We start from the raw sequence: 18,562 nt of genomic DNA on the forward strand, positions 1-18,562 counted from the left end.
TGAAGCCCAGTTCTATAGGTGCGTGACACCCCCTTCCTGCTTAGGGCTCTGGCTTCTGCATTGACATCAAGTCTTGATTTGTGCCACTTCGCTTCCCAGCTCTGTGGCTGTGAGCAAAGCACCTTACCTCTTCTGAGCATGTGTCCACTGCTGTCTGAAATGCAGCTACTAACAGCACTGACTTGGGGGTGATGAGGACTGGATACCATCAGAGGTCCAGATACCTGGACTCCATAACATACAATGAGGGCAGCAGCTTTTCATTCATTCTTAAATGCCAGAGGGCTGGGTGATCAAGGATGGTCCTGGACTTATCAGGAAAGAGGAAGGAAGAAGAACCAATGCAAAAGAGTTTTTATTCAAGACAGCCAGAAAGTACATGGCAGCAAGTTAAGGAGCCCCCAGCAGGCTTCTGCATGAGTGGGCAGTCCCCTCACTCAGCCCTATCAGGGTAGTCACTGGGCCACAACATTTGCCCAGGAGCCCTGGCTTGGCTCCACTCAGAGCCCCTCCCAATTTCAAACAACATGCTCAGGTCAGGTTCCCCTATCTTAGGTATCCTGCCTGCCCCACTCTGTTCAAGTCCCTGGCAGGACAGACCTGTCCCAGAAGCCTCCTTCCACCTGGCTGGCCAGGAAGACAGCAGAAGGAGATGCCTGGAAGAAGTATGGGCACTTGGAAGTGGCTGGAGAAACAACTCTCAACCATCCTGGCTGGGCTGACCCTGGGCTGATGAGGCTCCTAGGGAGGCCATAGTGGCTCCGGGGTCTTGAAGTCCCCACGGGAGAACCAAGGCTAACAGGAGTGAGGCCGAGGTGCACATCCCAAGGGAGCTCTGGTTTGGCTCCTGAGAAGCCAGGGCTGGGAGGGCAGCCCCAAGGCTCAGGCGTGCTCTGTGGGCCCAGGGCCACTGGCATGGGAATGGGCTGGGGCTGTGGCCTGTAGGGGGCCAGCGCTGGGATCCGGGGACGCCAGCAGAGGGGCCGAGAGGCCATCAGCAGAGTCTGTGTCGACGTCCAGCCTCCAGTAAGCTTCGCAAAGAGGCAGGTCACTAGCTTCGCAAAGGCTGGCACTTTTCCACCACCAGAAACCCCAGGGCGAGACAGGAGCAGGCAGAGAGGAGAGCCGGGGAGCGAGACAGAAGCAGAGTTAAGGAAACGTGGCCCAGGCCCAGGCCTGCTTCCCCTCCTTCACTTGGCCAGCTAAAATGGGGGATAACGGGGCTGCCCTCACCTCCTTAAAGGAGGTAGCCAGCCTGGCCCAGCCACTGCAGGCTGTGTGACCTTGGCAGGCCCTTCCTACTCTGCTTCCACTTAGGCCTGCTACCCTCCCCCTCCCAGCTACAGGAGTTCATAGGTCTTCAGGTCGCTGCACTTAGCAAAGAGCTCCCTGAGGGCAGAGACCCTGTCTTATTTCTGGGTCAGTGCCTGCCTGAGACTCAGCTTGAAGGGGGGGGCAGAGGTTAGGAACACAGGCCCTGACACTTCCATGCACCAGCGGGAGGCCCCCAACAGGTATCCCCACCTCCAACATGGGTAGCTTGGGTAAGAGTGAAGGCTCAGGGCCTGGCACAGAAAATAGCTCACTCTAACCTCTGTGGTCATGACTCAGGAGCCCTGCCCATGGGTCCTAAGGTGCAAAGGGCAGCCCTGCCCCCCTCCCTTGGTCTTGCCCTAGTGTCAACCCAGGGCACCATGGTGCCCTGAGGAGAGTGGAGAGGGAGAGGCATAGCCAGAAAGAGCAAATGAGCGAGCATGGAGTGGGCAAGCAAGCATGGGCAGCTGGGGCAACGGGGAGCAGGTGTGCCACAGGGGGTGACCCTCCTTTGGGGCCAAGTGAGGAGGGGGCAACTGTGTGATGGGGTGGGGCCAGCAGCCTTCCTGAGGGACCTGGGGTGGCTGGAGTGAACAGGACAGAATCCCTGGGGGAAGATGGGGAAAGTTTGGAATGCAGGCGCCTGGGTCCCACCCAGCTTTTCTGTGTGGCCATGGACAGATCTCCCCAACGCCTCACCCCACAGCTCCTGGTCCAGGGGCACAGTCAAGCCAGTCTATGGAGCCACATAGCTGGAGGGGTATGCAAGGACTCCTAGCAGGTAGGAGACCTGCTACCTATCTGCTGAACTGATGAATATCAGGGACCAAAGATGGTCCCAGAATCCTGTGCACAACTCTAGAACTGTTCCTGCTGGGCAGTGACACTGAGTTCAGGCCGAGAAAACAAGTCCCAGACCATGCTAGCTCAAGATATCTGGACTCACTAGCATGGCTACAGGGCAGAGTATGGCATTTTTGGCTCACAACCAGGGAGGAAAGGAGGCTTGTCTGGGACAGGATGTAGGGTGGCTGTGGACTCTGGTCAGCCAGGCCAAATCTTAATTTCCTAACCTAATGGAGGCAGAAGGGCAACGCCTGCTTCTAGCCTCAGTTTCCCCCTACATAAATGCACTTGGACTCTTATTTCTCAGGAAGCCTTCAGTTCACGTGGTTTCAGGCATCTATGTGGCCCCATGAGGCTCCAGCTCTGTGAACAGGATGAGCTGATCAAAAGCTGGAGATCGACATCCCCGAGACCCAGCTTACATGCCATTCTCTCCTTGGGTTTTTCTTTTCTTTCTTTCTTTTTTTTTTTTTTTTGAGACTGAATCTCATTATGTAACCCTGAGTAGAGTGCCGTGGCATTACAGCTCACAGCAACCTCCAACTCTCAGGCTTAAGCGATTCTCTTGCCTCAGCCTCCCAAGTAGCTGGGACTACAGGCACCCATCACAATGCCTGGCTACTTTTTTGTTTTTGCAATTGTCACTGTTGTTTAGCAGGCCCGGGCCGGGTTTGAACCCACCACCCTAAGTGCATGTGGCCGGCACAGTAGCCACTGTGCTATGGGTGTCAAGCCTGTGTTTGGGTTTTTCCCTCTTCCCTCCCAAAACTGTCCCACAACTCCACACTGTGGGTTCAGTCACAGCCACATGGAATCCCATCCCTGGGCAAGCACTTGTTTCCTGAACATAAGTAGCGGCCTGGGTACCCAAGAGGGGCCAGCCAGCCTTGGCTAGAATGTTTGAATATTGACTTGTAGGGCTAAGAGGAGCAGCAAGGCCCAGTGGGCAGGAGAAGGAGGAGGAGGCTCTCAGCTGAGGGCCTCAGGGAGATGCCAGGTAGGTGCCCACCCCCCCCAGACTTGGCCTCCCCGAGTGACAAAAGTCCCATGATTCCATCACGCTGCACTGTGGGAAAGGCCCAGGACCCCACACTGCTGTGACTTGTCCAGTTCCACTGCCAAGACCCACAAGGGTTTGGAAAAACAGAAGCCCTTCAGGGGCTATGTCTTGGCTGAGCCCAGGTGGGCAGGCCCGCTCAGCGGGTCCCAGCCCTATCTGTACCTGGACGAGTAATATTCCTCCTCTAGCTCATACAGGTCAATGGAGACCTCGTCACGCAGCGCCATGAGCTTGCGGTCACACTCCTCCTGCAGTGCACGCAGCTGCTGGTTGCGCTGGTCAATGGCCTCGTTCACTGATGGGAAGTCATTGAGGATCAAGAACTGCTTGAGGTCAGACACCAGCTTCATCAGGGACTCACCGGCCCGGACCTATGACCAGCAGAACCAGGGCAGGCATGGGGTGAGGGGCACAGTGGCCACTGGGAGCTTTGGCTTCATCAGCTGTGCCTGGGACTCACCCACTGCTCCTGCCCTGTCTCACCTCAGCCTTCATCCCCACACCCAAAGGACTGACCTCCAACCAGAGTCACCCCCACAAACACTGTGTGCAGTAAAAACTTAGTCCCACAGCTAAAGCTACGGCACCCAGGACAAGCAGGGCTGCCAGGTGGGCAGGATCCCTTGGGACCCTTTCCTACACATGTCTACCCTACGCACACACACTCAGGGAGATGCTGGCTGTGTCTACCTAGTGATATCAGAAGGGATTAAACCACATATACATTTCCATTCAGTAATTTGCCTTTTCACTCATAAGGAACCTCAGGAAATTCCAGGTCAGCAGAAGGGCTGCCCTCCTAATGGCTGCACGGGTACAAGGTGGATGCAGCAGCCATCGGCCCAGCCTCTCTCCAACATGCTCCCACTAAAGACAATCTCCTGACAGATGATTGGCCACCAATCTTGTTCTCAAAAGTTTCCAGGGGTAAAACCAAAGATCTCTGCATATGCCTTCTGCTGCTCACTAGGACAGTGCTGGATTGACCTACACTCTACAGGACACCTCCAGAGGGACCTGATGCGCCTGGAGCCCAGTCTAAGCTTTCTGCCCTGGTAACTCACAATGTTGGCAGCTCGCACGTGCATCTCGTAATTGTCCTGTTCACCCTGAGTGGCCCGTGACACCTGGGTCTCGTCCTCAATCTGAGGGGCAGACAAGAAAGCCTAGAATTGGCTCAGCTGACGAGTCAAGACGTCCCCACCCCTGCTCAAGAAGTCCACACCACACCCTATCTAGGTGCCTTCTACAGACCCATGTTCTGTTGTCAGGCCCCTGGCAAGGCCCAATCCCGCCCCTCTGGGTCTGCTCCAAGGGAGACAACAGGCAGCTGTCAGGACAGAAGCCAGCTCATGCTGACCGCTGTGCCAGATGCAGGGACAGGGTCTTGCCTTGGCCCAGTCTTTTTGAGATGGGGGAGCCCTGTTTGGTAGGGATGGTATCATTCACTCAGGCACTTGATAAACTCTTGAATGGATGAGTAAAGGACAATGTGTATTTTTTACTTATTTATTTATTTTTTGAGATACATTCTCCCTCTATGGCCCAGGCTAGAGTGCTGTGGCATCAGCCTAGCTTATAGCAACCTCACACTCCTAGGCGCAAGTGATCCTCCTGCCTTAGTCTTCTGAGTAGCTGAGACTAAAGGCACCTACCACAATGCCCGACTGTTTGTATTTTTTTTTTTTTTTATTTTTAGTAGAAACAGGGTCTCGCTCTTGCTCAGGCTGGTCTTTAACTCCTAAGCTGAAGCAGTCCTCCCACCTTGGCCTCCCAGAATGCTAGGATTATAAATGTGAGCCACAGCAGCTGGCCAGGACAATGTATGTATTTTTTAGCAACCATTTTCCAACTGTTCCCTGGCTGCCAGGCACTGTGAAAAGCATCTAACCCTCATTAGCTCAAGAAATCTTCAAAGATGCCTGGACTGACAGCTGGGCAGAGCAGTGCGGGTGACCAGTGGTTAATGGCAGACCCAACATCCAGCTAGAGGGTCTGGTCATCAATCTAGACAGGCTTCCTGACAGGGCCCTGTAGGGGGATGGGCTGGGGACAGCTATCAAATTCTGGCTCTACCATTCACTACTGTCCTCCTTGGAGCATGGGTGGAGGGCACAGCACCTGAGTTGTGGCACTCTTTTCTTTGAGACAGAGTCTAACTTTGTCACCCTTGGTAGAGTGCTGTGGCGTCCTAGTTCACAGCAACCTCAAACTCTTGGGCTCAAGTAATCCTCTTGCCTCAGCCTCTCCAGTAGCTGAGACTACAAATGCCTGCCACAATGCCCAGTTATTTTTTTTAGAGATAGGGTCCACTCTAGCTCAGGGTGGTCTCGAACTCATGAGCTCACACGATCTGCCCACCTTGGCCTTCCAGAGTGCTGGGATTGCAAGCCTGAGCCACCTCGCCCAGCTCCTTGTAGCACTCTTGGAGACTGGATGGGACAGGGCATGGCCTGGCATAGTGAGCACCACGTAAGGGCTCCCATCATCATCCCCAGTAGTCAGCAAGTCTGCAGCAGCTGCGAGATCTAGCCCCATCTGCTGTAGCTGAGCAGTCAGTGAGCTCACTCCATCTGCCTGGAGGGGCCCCCTCTGCTTCTCTCCAGCTCGCTCATAATAGCACAGGGTTTAGCACTCAACCTTGACCATGGATAACTGCCTTGGGTAACTCACTCTTGACCTTGGGTAATTGCCTCACAAGCTCTTCAACCATCACAAGGACCACAGGGTGTGAGGGAAATAGAGGCACTGAAGTCTCCATCCCATCCACTGCCACTAGTGAGCTGGATTTGTAGCCAAGGCAGTTTGGCTAGAGTTTGACTGTGTTTTACCAGGACTTGTAACTACCAGGCTGCTCACTTATCTATTGACCTGATTTACTGTCAACATCCCTGCCACCTCCACCCCCAAATGCTTTCTCCATGGGCACAAGGACCTGTTGCCTGTCCTGTTCGATGTGGCATCTACCCCCAGCAGAGTATGGGCTCCATGTATGGTGGGTGCTGTTGAGAGCAGACTCCCTACCTGGACCACTATTCACCAGGGTAGACCAATCACTAGCTCTCTCCTCCCTACCCCCTCTCCCCACACCCTATCCCTCAGGCGGTCTCTGGAGGGGGCAGGGCAGCACCCACCTTGGCAGTCTTGATGATCTCAGTGAAGTTGTCCATGATGGACTTGATGTCGTCCTTGAGCCTCTTGTTGTAAGACTGCAGCAACGTCTCTTTGCTCTGGGGCAGGGCTCTCTGCTGGGCCATGGCGAGGGCCTGGGACCCAGAGTGCAGGACCCACCTCAGTGTGGACAGAGCCAGTCTCTGCGCCCCACCCCACCACGGCAGGTTTCTGGAGATTCCCTGTCTGCTAAACAGACTCAACCTTTCAAATACAGCCAAGCTCGCTCAGCAGGCGCTGCAGAGGGGCTGGGACTCCCGTTCGCCCATCTCTCTTCCTGGGCAGGAGCCACCACCCCTTGCCCCGGCTCCAGCTCAGATTTTTCAAGGCACAGGCCCTGCCTGTGAGCGTGTCCAGGCAGGACTTCTTAGCAGGCTGCTCCCATCTTCAACCCCTCATCCAGCGAGGCCTTAGGACCCTACCCCTGCGCAATTACCTTTCCTGCCGCTCCCTGCCCCGTCGCTCCTCCCGCCCCGCTGCAGGGACAGGGTCTTAAGGACATCATTCCTCCGCTTACTGCCCGCCCCCGGGCCCCTCTGCCCTCTCAGCAGCCCCCCCACCCCACCCCACCGCGCTGCCCTCTGGCTCCCACCCCCGACCCTGCCCTGCAGCCTGTTTTCGGCCTGGGACCCAACCCGCAGAGCCGCTCGCTAGGAGCAGGAGAACAGTTGAACCAACCCTTTGTGTTCTCTCCGCGCCAGTGTTTTGAGGGGAGGGAAAGTCGCACTTAAGAGAAGCCACCCCTGCTCGGGAAGCCTGAGTATCCCAAGCGCGTGTCTGCAAGGCCAGATAGAGCGCCGAGACCAGCACTCCCAAGTTTGCACTTACCGGCGTCGCTCACCAGGCCGGACAGAAGTCGCAGTCTTCTCCCCGCCCTAGCCTTCCGGCTGCACCGCCGCTAGCGACTCGGTCCCCAACTTTACGATTTAAAGGAAATCTGTCACTTTAAATCTGAAATCCCGCGCAGGCCCTAGTTCTCGCGATCTCCAAGGCCTCTTACATATTACCCACAATTCCTTAGCCTTTCTCTCTGCTCCAGCGGCTCAAGATGGTGAGTGTGCTTTAGTTGTGCAATATTGGCATCGAGTTGCAGCTCTATCCGCTGCCATCCTTATCCGGGTGCCTCCGCGCAGGGCTACTTTTTCCGCCCAGGGGTAGGGTAGCCCCATCGGGTCTGGTACGGAGGCATCGGGCTGCGCTGGAAGCTGTGGCGGCCGGGAGCGGGGGGTTCTGGCTTCCGTGCCGCCAGGCCTGGGAAGGAGAGCTGGGGAGCGCGGCGTCGCCGTGTGGACTCGCGGTGGACGGGATTGAGGCGCTCGAAGACAAACACGTTTTTGCTGAGATTGCCGGCAAGGGCGGCCCCGGGCTGCCTGTTCTGTCACCTTTGGAGGGGGAGTCCACTCTGAATTCCCGAGAAGAGGCGGTCGCTTGACAGGGATTTTCTTTGTTCCCAGCCGAAAGGAAAGAAGGCCAAGGGGAAGAAGGTGGCCCCGGCCCCCGCCGTAGTGAAGAAGCAGGAGGCCAAGAAGGTAGTGAATCCTCTGTTCGAGAAAAGGCCGAAGAACTTTGGCATTGGTGAGTGCGAGGGGGGCAGCGCGGTCTGCCTAGGGCGCTCTGGGAGGTCTGGGGTCGAGCCCGTCGGCCCTGCCGGCTCGGAGCGGCGGCGCCGCATACCCTGTACCGCCCTGGCTGCGGGTGTTTGTGTGCAGATGATGTGAGAGAATATTTGCTATCTGCGCAATGGTGATGACATCTTAAACCACCAAGATCGCTGATGCACCATTCCCGTTGAGAGTGGCGCTAACCACGCACTTGACAGCGTTCTGCGCCACGCTCATGGTGCTGACCTTACTCCTCAGGGCAGGACATCCAGCCCAAGAGGGACCTCACTCGCTTTGTCAAATGGCCCCGCTACATCCGGTTGCAGCGGCAAAGAGCCATCCTCTACAAGCGGCTGAAAGTACCTCCCGCCATTAATCAGTTCACCCAGGCCTTGGACCGCCAAACAGGTGAGTGGTAGGAACCAGCCTTTGGAAGGGCAGGGACACGGTTAATAGGATAATGAAGCCAGTGTAACAGCACCATTGACAAAGTTAATAGGATAATGATCTGGGAAAGGGAGAGGGGATCTTCAGGTGGGTGGGTTTATTATTATGCAGAGTGGGAGGGTGGTCTAACTGAAGAGATTGTGTCCATGACCTTACATTTTTCTTTAATGATTGTTTATTGATTGTTGTTTTTATATTGATTGTTGTTATTATATCATCCCAGAATAATGGTCTAGTATTTATATTACACTGAGGGTGTGGATCTGAACTTCAACTAAAGCCTAACCCAAAGTATTTTCATAGCCACTCAGCTGCTTAAACTGGCCCACAAGTACAGACCAGAAACAAAGCAAGAGAAGAAGCAGCGACTGTTGGCCCGGGCTGAGAAGAAAGCTGCGGGCAAAGGGGATGTCCCCACTAAGAGACCACCTGTCCTTAGAGCAGGTGAGTGGGTGCCTCCCTTGGGAGGGGAGGGAGGAGGTGTGAACTGTGGGGCAGGCTGCTGCAATGATGTACAAATGTCTTCACCTGAAATCACTGTGGAGAGTAAAATCGAGCTTTTTAACACTGAGTCACAGCTGGGCCCACATGGCCACAACTGTTTTGTGACCAGAGCAGCTCCCACAAGTGCTCATGCAGAGTGGCTATTTGTGTTCTAGGGGTTAATACTGTCACCACATTGGTGGAGAACAAGAAGGCTCAGCTGGTGGTGATTGCACATGATGTGGATCCCATTGAGGTACTTGTGGCACTGCTTTAGTACTGTGTGTGTTGAACTCAGGGTCTCTGTCCTCTGTTAAGCTAGAGACCCTGCCTAGAAGATGGGGTAGGTTTAATGCTGAGTCTGGCATGGGGCAGGTGATCAGGACAGTTAGTTGCCAGTTTATTTGAGGACAGTACTGGCAAGGGACTTAACTTGGATGTGGTTCTTGCAATGGTGTAAATCTCTCACTGAATTAATTACCCTGTGAAGTGCAAATATGTGAGCTTTTAAACCCTGAACATCACTTGAATGTGGTCCCCAGCTAACACTTTGTTACAGCTGGTTGTCTTCCTGCCTGCCCTGTGTCGGAAGATGGGGGTCCCTTACTGCATTATCAAGGGGAAGGCCAGGCTGGGGCGTCTCGTCCACAGGAAAACCTGCACCACTGTGGCCTTCACGCAGGTTAACTCGTAAGTATGTGACCCCAGATTCCAGTTCGCCTAAAGCATCCCTCAGGTTTAGAGACTTTGCCAATGATGGTTAAGAATTTCTTCACCTGAATAAACTATGTGGTCACTTCGTATCTGAGGCAAAAGGCCATTTTGAGCTAAAAATGGAGGCATTTTCCTTCTAGAAGGGGCACTAAGAGGCCAAAATGCCATGTTTCCTTCCCTTGCTCTGTTAGGGAAGACAAAGGAGCTCTAGCTAAGCTGGTGGAAGCCATCAGGACCAATTACAACGACAGATACGACGAGGTAAGAAGCAAGAGGCAGTTTTACACAAAGTACTATCATTTTTCCCCCCAAACTGGCTCTTATCCTGTGATAGCCAGATAGGAAAGTAACGTGCTTTGAAAATCTCCAAAAATGACAGGTCAGGCTGAACTGCTGCCTCTTCTGTTTCAGATCCGCCGTCACTGGGGAGGCAATGTCCTGGGTCCGAAGTCTGTGGCTCGCATTGCCAAGCTGGAAAAGGCTAAGGCTAAAGAACTTGCCACTAAACTGGGCTAAACGTACACTGTTGAGTTTTCTGTACATAAAAATAATAAATATTCAAGCCAACATCTGGAGCATCTTTGGGGTTGAAAGCAATTGGATTTGGGGTTGTCAAGTAAATTGTTAATCCAGGGGTAGCATCTCCTATTCACAGGGTTCAGAGTCCTCTAATAATGTAACATACCTGTCAGTTTTTTGGGGAGGGGAAGGAGTCAGGCTGGGAAAGCATTATTTTGACCAGAACTCATTATAACCTTGAACTCAAGGGATCTTCAAACTCCAAAGTAGCTGTGATTAACAAGTGCACACCACCATTTATTTTTGTAGAGCCAGTCAGGTTTTGACCAAGCCATTTTAGAATTTTTGAGACAGGCTTTGAAACAAAACCAGGATCTTATAGTCGATCAGTCATCTGTTAAGTCAGGAAGAAGTCAGGGCTTCATCAGTGGTACGCGATCTAGTAAGATCAACCTGCTTTCGCCTGTTTAGCAACTTCCTAATTATCTATGTACAAGGCCAAGTCATCACATGCCAGGTGTCCGATAGAGAAATTTCTTAATCCACAGGTATGAGGTGGCTGCACAGAGTCCGTACCTTGGGTGGAAAAAAAATTAAGTGCTAGGCTGGGCAGTGTTTTGAAGGGGTGGGAGCCAGAGGACAGCCGGGACTCACCAGGTAAGGATATACTGCAGGTGCTCGTTCCTCAGGGTGACTCTAGTCTGCCCGCCAATGGGCCCTCCGGGGACTGTGCTCTCTGCGGAGACAGACTCCTCGCAATCTGGTCCTGCCAGTTCCCCAGCAGTGAGGGCTTTCACTTAGGACCTGCCAGCCCTGTGTGTGGCCGCCTCTCCCCAGAACTTGCCATGCAGAATGTCTCTCTGCTATTGAGATGTTACCTCCCATCCCACCCCCCAAGATGGTAAGGGCCCAAAAGTAACTAGGAAGTGCTTTGACATTTCTAGGGTGGTTGAGTCTAGTCACAACGTACGGAAATTGGCATCAATGAAAATGGGGTCCGCGCCTGTCATCTTGGCCATGGCCTCCAGGTCTCGATAATGCCAATGGTTCTTCTCTGGATTATTTTCGGGGACAAAAGGCTTCCTGGTTTCTGTCAGCCTTACCATCCCAACTAGGTCCACTTCTCCCTCAATCTATGAAGGAAAATGTGAGACTGCCGTGTGGAGACTGAATGACTCCAAAAGCTCTTTTTGAAAGAGGGAAAATGCCCTGTCCCTTACCTGGCCTTTCTGCCGGGTGTCAGGATTCACCTTCCTCCTGGGAACAAACCCTCTATTGACCAGGATTGTGGCTCTAGAATAGTGAAATGATGCTACTTCAGGTGGGGAAAGGTTCTTGAACAATGATTATCAACTGATAACTATGGCACCACAGGTTTTGTTTTGTATGGTTTTTTTTAATTGGAGACAAAAGAATCTCATTTTGTTGCCCTTGGTAGAGTGCCATGGCACCACTGCTCACAGCAACCTCAAACTCTTGGCCTCGAGCAATTCTCTTGTCTCAGCCTCCCCTGAGTGAGACTACTGGTGCCTGCCACAACACCTGGCTATTTTTGGAGACAAGGTCTCACTCTGGCTCAGGCTGGTCTTGAACCTGTGAGTTCTAGCAATTCACCTGCCTTGGCTTCCCAGTGTACTAGGATTACAGGCGTAAGCCACCATGCCTTGCCTAGCACCAAGGTTTTTAAGACAGACTTGAGTCAGTGGGAACTGGACCTAGAGGGCCACACTGTGGGAGTCCTCAGCTTTTAAGCCCCCTTGGTTGGTGAAAGCCTCAAGCCCTCCCCTTTATTTCCCAGCCTGGTTTAAAGGTTTCCGGTAAATCTTCCCTTCTGCTTTCCTTTTTGCACCCACAGTCTGTGACCAAGTGCCACGGCCAGAGTTCAGATGCCCACCTTGCCCTGAACCCCCTCTCAAACAGGGCAGTCCCAGGAACCACCCTGGCACACTTCAGCCTGGTGGTAACAGAATTTAGGGCCCAGCCTAGGCCTAAAACTCAAGAGACCTGTGGGTTAATGAATAAAAGCCCCACGTATTTTCACTTGTGTGTTCATCCTCTAGTTCCCCAGTTAATTATATGGGTATTCTCATATCTGTTATTTCCTTTGTCTATAATGCTGTCCCATTTCCTGAAGGTTTGGACCAAACAGCTCGCTGGGGAGCCCCCTCCAATTTAACTCCCTCTGAGGAGGGCTGAGTTTCTTCTGCTGTCACTCATGCTGCACCAGGCTATGGTTTTTTTGAGCCAGTCTCATTCTATTGCCCTGGGTAGAGTGCTGTGACCTAAAGCTCTTGAGCTCAAGCAATCTTCCCTCCTCAGCCTCCCAAGTAGCTGAGGGCACAAGCAATCTTCCCTCCTTAGCTCCCAAGTAGCAACACAGGTTGACTGCCACAACGCTTGAGTAGTAATTTTTCTACTTTTAGTAGAGAACAGGGTCTTGCTCTTGACTTGCTCCTGAGTTCAAGTGATCCTCCCACCTTGGCCTCCCAGAGTGCTGGAATTCTGCAGTCAGTTTCCACTTCCATTTCTGATGCTGGACCTATAGGCATGAGCCACTGTGGCTGCCCCAGCACAAGCAATTCACAGGTGGGGCACTGGGCAATTTCCCCAGAGCCAAACACACATAAGTCAGGTGAACTAAGAAGGTAGCTCACTCAGGGTCGCACTTAGCAATTCCCCACTCTACAAAGGACTGAACCTTTCTTGGTATCTTGGAGTCCCCAAGGTTTCACCCCTGGGGTGAGAAAAGAAATTGTGGTAATTAGTACACCTGACTGCAACCTCCAGGGTGGCTCCCCACATGGCTGACTCACCCCAGGTCAGTGCAATGGAAGGGAGTGATGACATAGGCCCCACTCTCAGCTGAGGAGGAGATTCGGCCAGCCTCTCGAGCCTCCCGGGCAGGGTCTACCATGGTCCGAGGCATCATGTAGAGCTCCTTGGAGTGGTCAAAATGCCCTCTGACTCTTACTGGCCTATACTCCAGTGCCTTCAGTTCCATTGGGCTGCACAGAGAAGAACAGTGGCTGAAGGAGGTCTGACAGAAAAATCCCCTGATGGGCCACACACTACAAAGCCCACTAGGACCAGATGGGTAACATGGGAAGGTGAAGGGCAGGCTTAAAAGTCTGTGGGATTGGAGGGCATCCCCTCTGAAGGGGTTATAGCCCCAGCCCTTTGATACCATGTAGGAATATGGATGTATACTACTAGAATCCAGTTTTTCAAAAGCAGTTAAAAATGTGGACTCCTGTACAAATACTAAAATTAATAAAATATTTGAGCTAACGCTGTTTCTGCAAGCCAAATACAGCACATGGTTTGCTACCTGAATGAAAAACTGTTGAATGTACCTCTCTCTGGGTCAGTGCTTTTGAATAAGTGGAAGAGGATAGTAGATTGTCTGGGCCCTTTTCTAAATATTGCTGTCACATGAAAACATGACACCAGTCCTCTGCCACAGCTAAGAATCACCACAGTACAGGGTCATGGGCCCTGTGGGAGAATTCCTCAACTATAATGAACTTAAAAAAAAAGGGTAATAACCAGGATCAAAAATAAGATTTTTCTACTAATGTCAGGGGACCTCATGTAGCTTCACAAAGGCAGTAAAGGGTCAACAACAAGCCTAGCGGGATAACTCATCTTCAAGGAAGTGACTTTGATAAAGGTACCATCAAGAGGGTCCAGCTGAAGCCAGGCCCCACTGTGGATCTCAAATAAGATAGGGCCCAGGTGGGCAGCCACACTCACTCTGTTGGCAGAGGGATAGGCTCTGCCAGAACTCTAGACTCTAATTCTGCGATCAGTTTCAGCTTCCATTTCCGACGCTGGACCTACAGAAACAGCACAAGGCAGAGTAGATAACAGCAGGGTCCAGGGTTTGAAGTCATCCAAGCCAAATGCCAATCTTTACCTGCCATGTCCCCAAGCCAAAGGCAGTCACAGGAATGAGAAGCAGGAACCACTGGAGAAACGAGTCCTCTTCCACTTTTGGGGCACGTGCTTCTGCTGCAGAACTGCCACATCTGCTTGGCCTCCAGGCCACTCCTGAAGAAAGTTTCAAAACATGGGGCAAGGGGTCCGAAGCCCTACACCAAACAGAACTTAGCAGCCATTTTCACAATAAGACTCCACCAATATTGCCTGAGACATGGTACAGGAATGAACAGACCAAACCCTGCTGCACGGTGCCAAAATGAAGAACCTGCCTGTGTCCGACCCAGCGCCTAACCCTGCCCCGAATAGGGGAACACAGCATAAGCTCAGTAGATGTTTGAAGACTGAATAAACGAGATCTAGGGCTTTGTGCTGGCTTGGCCACCAACCATGCATGACCCAGGGTAACTCAGGTAACCAACTCATGCCTCTTTATTTGAGGATATGCTAAGATGTATTCTATTGCTTTAAGATGCATGGTATTCACTCACTCTGTCATTTACTCAAAAAGTAAGTAAGCAGCTTAGGCAGGTACTGCTGGCTTTGTGCTATTCAGGGAAAGATGGTATCAGCTCAGGGTAGTGGCTCAGAGCTCCTACTAGCTTTTTTTCTTCGCTGCTCATCATGCACGCACAGAGTCCTGCCAGTGGAAAGGAACACGGGCCGAGTGGTTGGAGCCAGGCTTACAGAATACCCTTCATTTGTGCCGGGCGTCTACTCAAAGCAAAATATCCTTTGCCGTGCACTGAAAGGAGACGTGTGAGTGTGGCAGCCAGACGCGCTTTACTCTGGATTCCCAGAGTCCTGCGTGTCCATCCTGGGTCGGCCACTCATCAGCTGGACTAGACGCTGGGAATTCAGCATTGGATCCTTTCCCGCGCGGGGACTACGGGAGAACAGCGCGCTGAGTGGCGCTCAGGGTACAGCCTAAGGCCATCAAAGGCACGTGAAGTGCAACGTCACTCCGCTACTTTCCGGGGAGCCTAGGCCCAGCCGCGGCCGCAGCTTCACTTCAACCCCACAACCCCTTCGCCGGGGCGGAAGGCAGGTGCTCTTCACCGGCGGCAAGATCACGGCGCAGCCCGAGTCTCCTCACCTGGGCGAGGGAGAACCCCAAGGACGCTCCTCCAGGCAGCGCGGGCCGGGGCCTAAGAGAGGGACAGGCAGGCTGGCTGGCTGAGCGCCCTCCCGTCCCCGTGCCGCGCCCACCCCTCCCGCCCAGCCAGGCCCCGCGCTTACCCGCCCCACGCACGCGAACCGCGACCCCAGCCGCAGCGCCGCCGTCGCGGCCATTGCATCCCGGCCCGCGGGCACTTCCGGGGCGCGGGACACTTCTGCTTCCGGGGCACCGCCCAGCCCCGCCCCCAGCTCCACGTGGTGGGAGGGGCGCCTGGGGAGCTATCCGGCCATGGTCGAACCCGAGGGCGACGTGCGGGCCTTCCTGCGCCAGCACCCGAGCCTGCGGCTGCAGCCGGGCGCCCGCAAGGTCCGTGGCGAGGGGGGGACACGCGGGGTAGGGTGCGTGGGGCGCGAGAGGGGAGGGGAAAGGGCTGCCCCCGACCGCCTGTCAACCCGCAGGTGAGGTGCTCGCTGACCGGCCACGAGCTGCCCTGCCGCCTGCCCGAGCTCCAGGTCTACACCCGCGGCAAGAAGTACCAGCGGCTAATCCGCGCTTCCGCGGCCTTCGACTACGCCGAGTTTGAGCCGCACATCGTGCCCAGCACCAAGAACCCGTAGGTGGCCGCGGTGGGGCGGCGGAGTCAGGACACAGGACAGCTGCTCCCTGGGCCCCGCTGCCCGAGCCCCTCCGGAAGACTCAGGGGCGAACTTCAGAGCGCCCTCCTCCGGGAGACAGGGCAGAGGAGCCCTGGGATCCAGGCTGCGGTGACCTGGTGCAGTGTGGGGCACATGAGGGAGGTGTGATCCGGGCCACGTTATCATCATTGCCTCGGAAGGGACCTTTGATTTAGGTGACAGTGTAGGGTTGACGGTCATCTCAGCCTGGAGATGGGGTGGTGAGTGCTCCCATGCGCTGAGTTTTGTCAGGCTGAGTGTACCACTCTGAGTTAAGTCATCTTGGGAGTAATGCGTGAGCCTGGCTGTGCCAATTTTTCGGGTAAACTCTGAGCAGCCACAGTCAGCCTAAGTCTGCAGCTCCCTGCCCTGGCTGTAGAGTGGAATTGCTTGGGGACCTTTACAACTCCTGAAGTCCAGGCCACATATCTCCCTTGCCTTCCCTAAAGGGTGCTTCCTTGTCTGGGGGAGGAGCTTTCTAAGTGCTGTCACGCTCTGGTCTGGGTCCTTGCTGTAACTGCCCATACCAACCTGGGTCTCCCTGCCCTGTAGGCACCAGTTGTTTTGCAAACTCACCCTGCGGCACATCAATAAGTCCCCCGAGCACGTGCTCAGGCATACCCAGGGCCAGCGGTACCAGAAGGCGCTACGGAAATGTAAGTCCCTCCATCAGAGCACACAGGCATATGGGGAGTGTTCCTTGAAGACAGAAGAGGTGTCTTAGTCATCCTTTAGTGCTACTTAGCTCCTGGCATGATGAAGAGAGGGACAGTGACCCCGATCTCTTGGAGCTTTCAGTGTAGACAGGTGCACAGCCAGAAGCAGGCACAGGAGCTATTATATATTTTGACAAATGTGGATGAAATTGCAGGAGTCTGCAGTAGGGGCATGAAGGAGCCACACACTTCAGGCAGAGGCCAGTGTCTGCAGAGTGCAGAGATCTCAGGCAAAAGGTGCTTGGCTGTGGGAGGCTCCGTGTGTGGGTGGACCAGACCACAGAGACCCTTGCAGGCCATGGCCAGGAGCATGTGCAGGGGGTGCATTGAGACAGTTGAAGTGGGAACTGGCTACAACATCACCCCAGAGAAGGTGGTGACTGGAAGGAGGAGCAGATCCAGAGGTGACAACTGCTTGGGGACAAGAACCAGATTGGGACTAAAGGATAGAAAAGTGTCCCATGCACTTTGTGTTTTTGGCTAGAACTGGGGAGCAAATGAGGGCCTCCATAAGGCAGGAGAGGGAGTCTGAAGAGCAGGTTTTGTGAGGGATTACAAGTTTGAGTTGTGTCGGGAAGGTGGAGATTGAGAACGTGAGCCCTATGCTTAGATGGCATGAATCCTTGCTCTACAGAGATAGGTGAGCTCACCTGCCAGCATACAGAGGGGAGCCAGAGAGAAGAGGCTGAGAACAGAGCAGTGACTGAGGTTCGACAGCCTGGAGGCCCCTGACAACCTTGGCAAAGGCACTTGAGTGGTGGTGTGGATCAAGCCGGGAAGGCAGAGGCTGGAGGGGTGCGGTTGGAAGGGGCCTTTTGAGTTAGGCAGGGGAGATGTGGGAGGGCGATGTCCATCTTGCCCCACTGGGGGGAAGATCCAGGTCAGTTTGAGGTGGGATGGCATGTCCATCAGCTTCTGTGCCTCAGGAGGACAAGCAGGCCTGGTGGGAAAACAGGCATCTCACATAGGCCTCTAGAACAGCGGCTCTCAGCCCATGAGTCGCTACCCCTTTAGAGGTTGAAGGACCCTTTCACCTAAGACCATCCTGCATATCAGATGTTTACATTATGATTCATAACAGTAACAAAATTACAGTTATGAAGTAGCAATGAAAATAATTTTATAGTTAGGGGTCACCACAACATGAGGAACTGTATTAAAGGGTCACGGCATTAGGAAGGTTGAGAACCACTGTGCTAGACACAAGGGCCCCACCTGGCCTTGGCCTTTCTCCAGTCTGTGTTCAGCTGCTTAGGGGTGAGCAGGAAGTGCTAGATTGGAGGAGGAGGTCCCACAAATGGGAGTGTGTTTTATGATGGACCATGGAGCCCAGATGGGACTAGGGGTGGTGAGGCCCCTTCAGGGCAGTGGTCTGGATCAGTTGACGTGGCCATAAGGGGACCTGCAAGCTCCAGTGCTGGTGAGGCTGCTATGGCCATGAGAGTAGGTGCCAGAAATAACAGGGATATCAGAGCCAGGGCCCAGCATGGCTTGTCTAGCCCGTGAGGAATGATGGTGGGACATCATGGCCTACACCAGAGAAAGCCTTGCTGGGCTGGAGGGCATTCCCCAAAATCTCTGTAGTCCATGAGGGGACAGTGATGGTGACCCCAGTGAGGCCTTTCTCAACTTCCCATGCTAAGCCAAGGGCCAGGTAGCTACTACCTCTGAGCTCCATAGTCCTGGACAAGTTTCCAGACAACTTCAGTCTGCTAGGGACGGACTTACTGCTGCTTGGGCTTGCTTTGTGCCCTCCCAGCTACCACTTCATATAGTCCAGCTGGACAAGTAGTCGCAGCCCAGTGGACAAGTGCCATCTTTTTTTTTTTTTGAGACAAGTCTCACTATGTCACCCTCTGTAGAGTGCTATTATAGCTCACAGCAACCTCCAACTCTTGGGCTTAAGCGATTCTCTTGCCTCAGCCTCCCAAGTAGCTGGGACTACTGACACCGCCACA

At 53.8% G+C, this 18,562-nt stretch overlaps 4 protein-coding genes and 4 non-coding genes across 9 annotated transcripts in view; 6 read left to right on the top strand and 2 right to left on the bottom strand.

Annotated features, from left to right (window-relative positions):
• Window positions 1-336: 336 nt before the first annotated feature.
• MED22 (mediator complex subunit 22) lies at window positions 337-7,304 on the bottom strand. The gene is made up of 5 exons (XM_012808232.2): window positions 7,220-7,304; window positions 6,355-6,486; window positions 4,285-4,365; window positions 3,383-3,591; window positions 337-1,072 (listed from the first exon to the last, which is right to left on the bottom strand). Exons 2-5 carry the CDS (start codon window positions 6,475-6,477, stop codon window positions 883-885), a joined length of 603 nt encoding a protein of 200 aa, XP_012663686.1. The 5' UTR covers window positions 6,478-6,486; window positions 7,220-7,304; the 3' UTR covers window positions 337-882.
• On the top strand, window positions 4,450-10,203 carry RPL7A (ribosomal protein L7a). The gene is made up of 9 exons (XM_012808229.2): window positions 4,450-4,459; window positions 7,431-7,442; window positions 7,846-7,966; window positions 8,251-8,400; window positions 8,743-8,883; window positions 9,099-9,178; window positions 9,482-9,612; window positions 9,828-9,897; window positions 10,048-10,203. The coding sequence occupies exons 2-9, from the start codon at window positions 7,440-7,442 to the stop codon at window positions 10,150-10,152; spliced, it is 801 nt and encodes a 266-aa protein (XP_012663683.1). The 5' UTR covers window positions 4,450-4,459; window positions 7,431-7,439; the 3' UTR covers window positions 10,153-10,203.
• Window positions 8,096-8,170, top strand: LOC111726953. Its single transcript, XR_002774619.1, has one exon. It is a non-coding gene; the product is annotated as a small nucleolar RNA SNORD24 (small nucleolar RNA).
• LOC111726949 lies at window positions 8,942-9,016 on the top strand. Its single transcript, XR_002774615.1, has one exon. It is a non-coding gene; the product is annotated as a small nucleolar RNA SNORD36 (small nucleolar RNA).
• On the top strand, window positions 9,369-9,445 carry LOC111726951. The gene has a single exon (XR_002774617.1). It is a non-coding gene; the product is annotated as a small nucleolar RNA SNORD36 (small nucleolar RNA).
• LOC111726950 lies at window positions 9,670-9,736 on the top strand. Its single transcript, XR_002774616.1, has one exon. It is a non-coding gene; the product is annotated as a small nucleolar RNA SNORD36 (small nucleolar RNA).
• A 225-nt stretch (window positions 10,204-10,428) lies between the features above and the next one.
• On the bottom strand, window positions 10,429-15,394 carry LOC100958923 (surfeit locus protein 1). 2 transcript variants are annotated; one of them, XM_003794964.3, is made up of 9 exons: window positions 15,334-15,394; window positions 15,191-15,242; window positions 14,072-14,205; window positions 13,909-13,991; window positions 12,969-13,160; window positions 11,376-11,448; window positions 11,126-11,288; window positions 10,810-10,891; window positions 10,429-10,731 (listed from the first exon to the last, which is right to left on the bottom strand). In XM_003794964.3, exons 1-9 carry the CDS (start codon window positions 15,385-15,387, stop codon window positions 10,662-10,664), a joined length of 903 nt encoding a protein of 300 aa, XP_003795012.2. In that variant the 5' UTR covers window positions 15,388-15,394; the 3' UTR covers window positions 10,429-10,661. The 2 variants fall into 2 exon arrangements, with proteins under 2 accessions (XP_003795012.2, XP_023371870.1); XM_023516102.1 differs by having other exon boundaries at window positions 10,810-10,921.
• Window positions 15,395-15,491: 97 nt separating this feature from the next.
• The window catches only part of SURF2 (surfeit 2), a 4,614-nt gene continuing 1,543 nt past the window's right edge, over window positions 15,492-18,562 (top strand). Inside the window, exons 1-3 of the mRNA XM_012808230.2 lie at window positions 15,492-15,580; window positions 15,673-15,827; window positions 16,441-16,544. Of these exons, the coding sequence (XP_012663684.1) occupies window positions 15,503-15,580; window positions 15,673-15,827; window positions 16,441-16,544 (337 nt within the window). The 5' untranslated portion in view covers window positions 15,492-15,502. The remainder of the gene's footprint in view (window positions 15,581-15,672; window positions 15,828-16,440; window positions 16,545-18,562) is intronic.

Source organism: Otolemur garnettii, unplaced genomic scaffold, assembly GCF_000181295.1.
Source record: "Otolemur garnettii isolate 467f Iridium unplaced genomic scaffold, OtoGar3 scaffold00087, whole genome shotgun sequence".
NCBI lineage: Eukaryota > Metazoa > Chordata > Mammalia > Primates > Galagidae > Otolemur > Otolemur garnettii.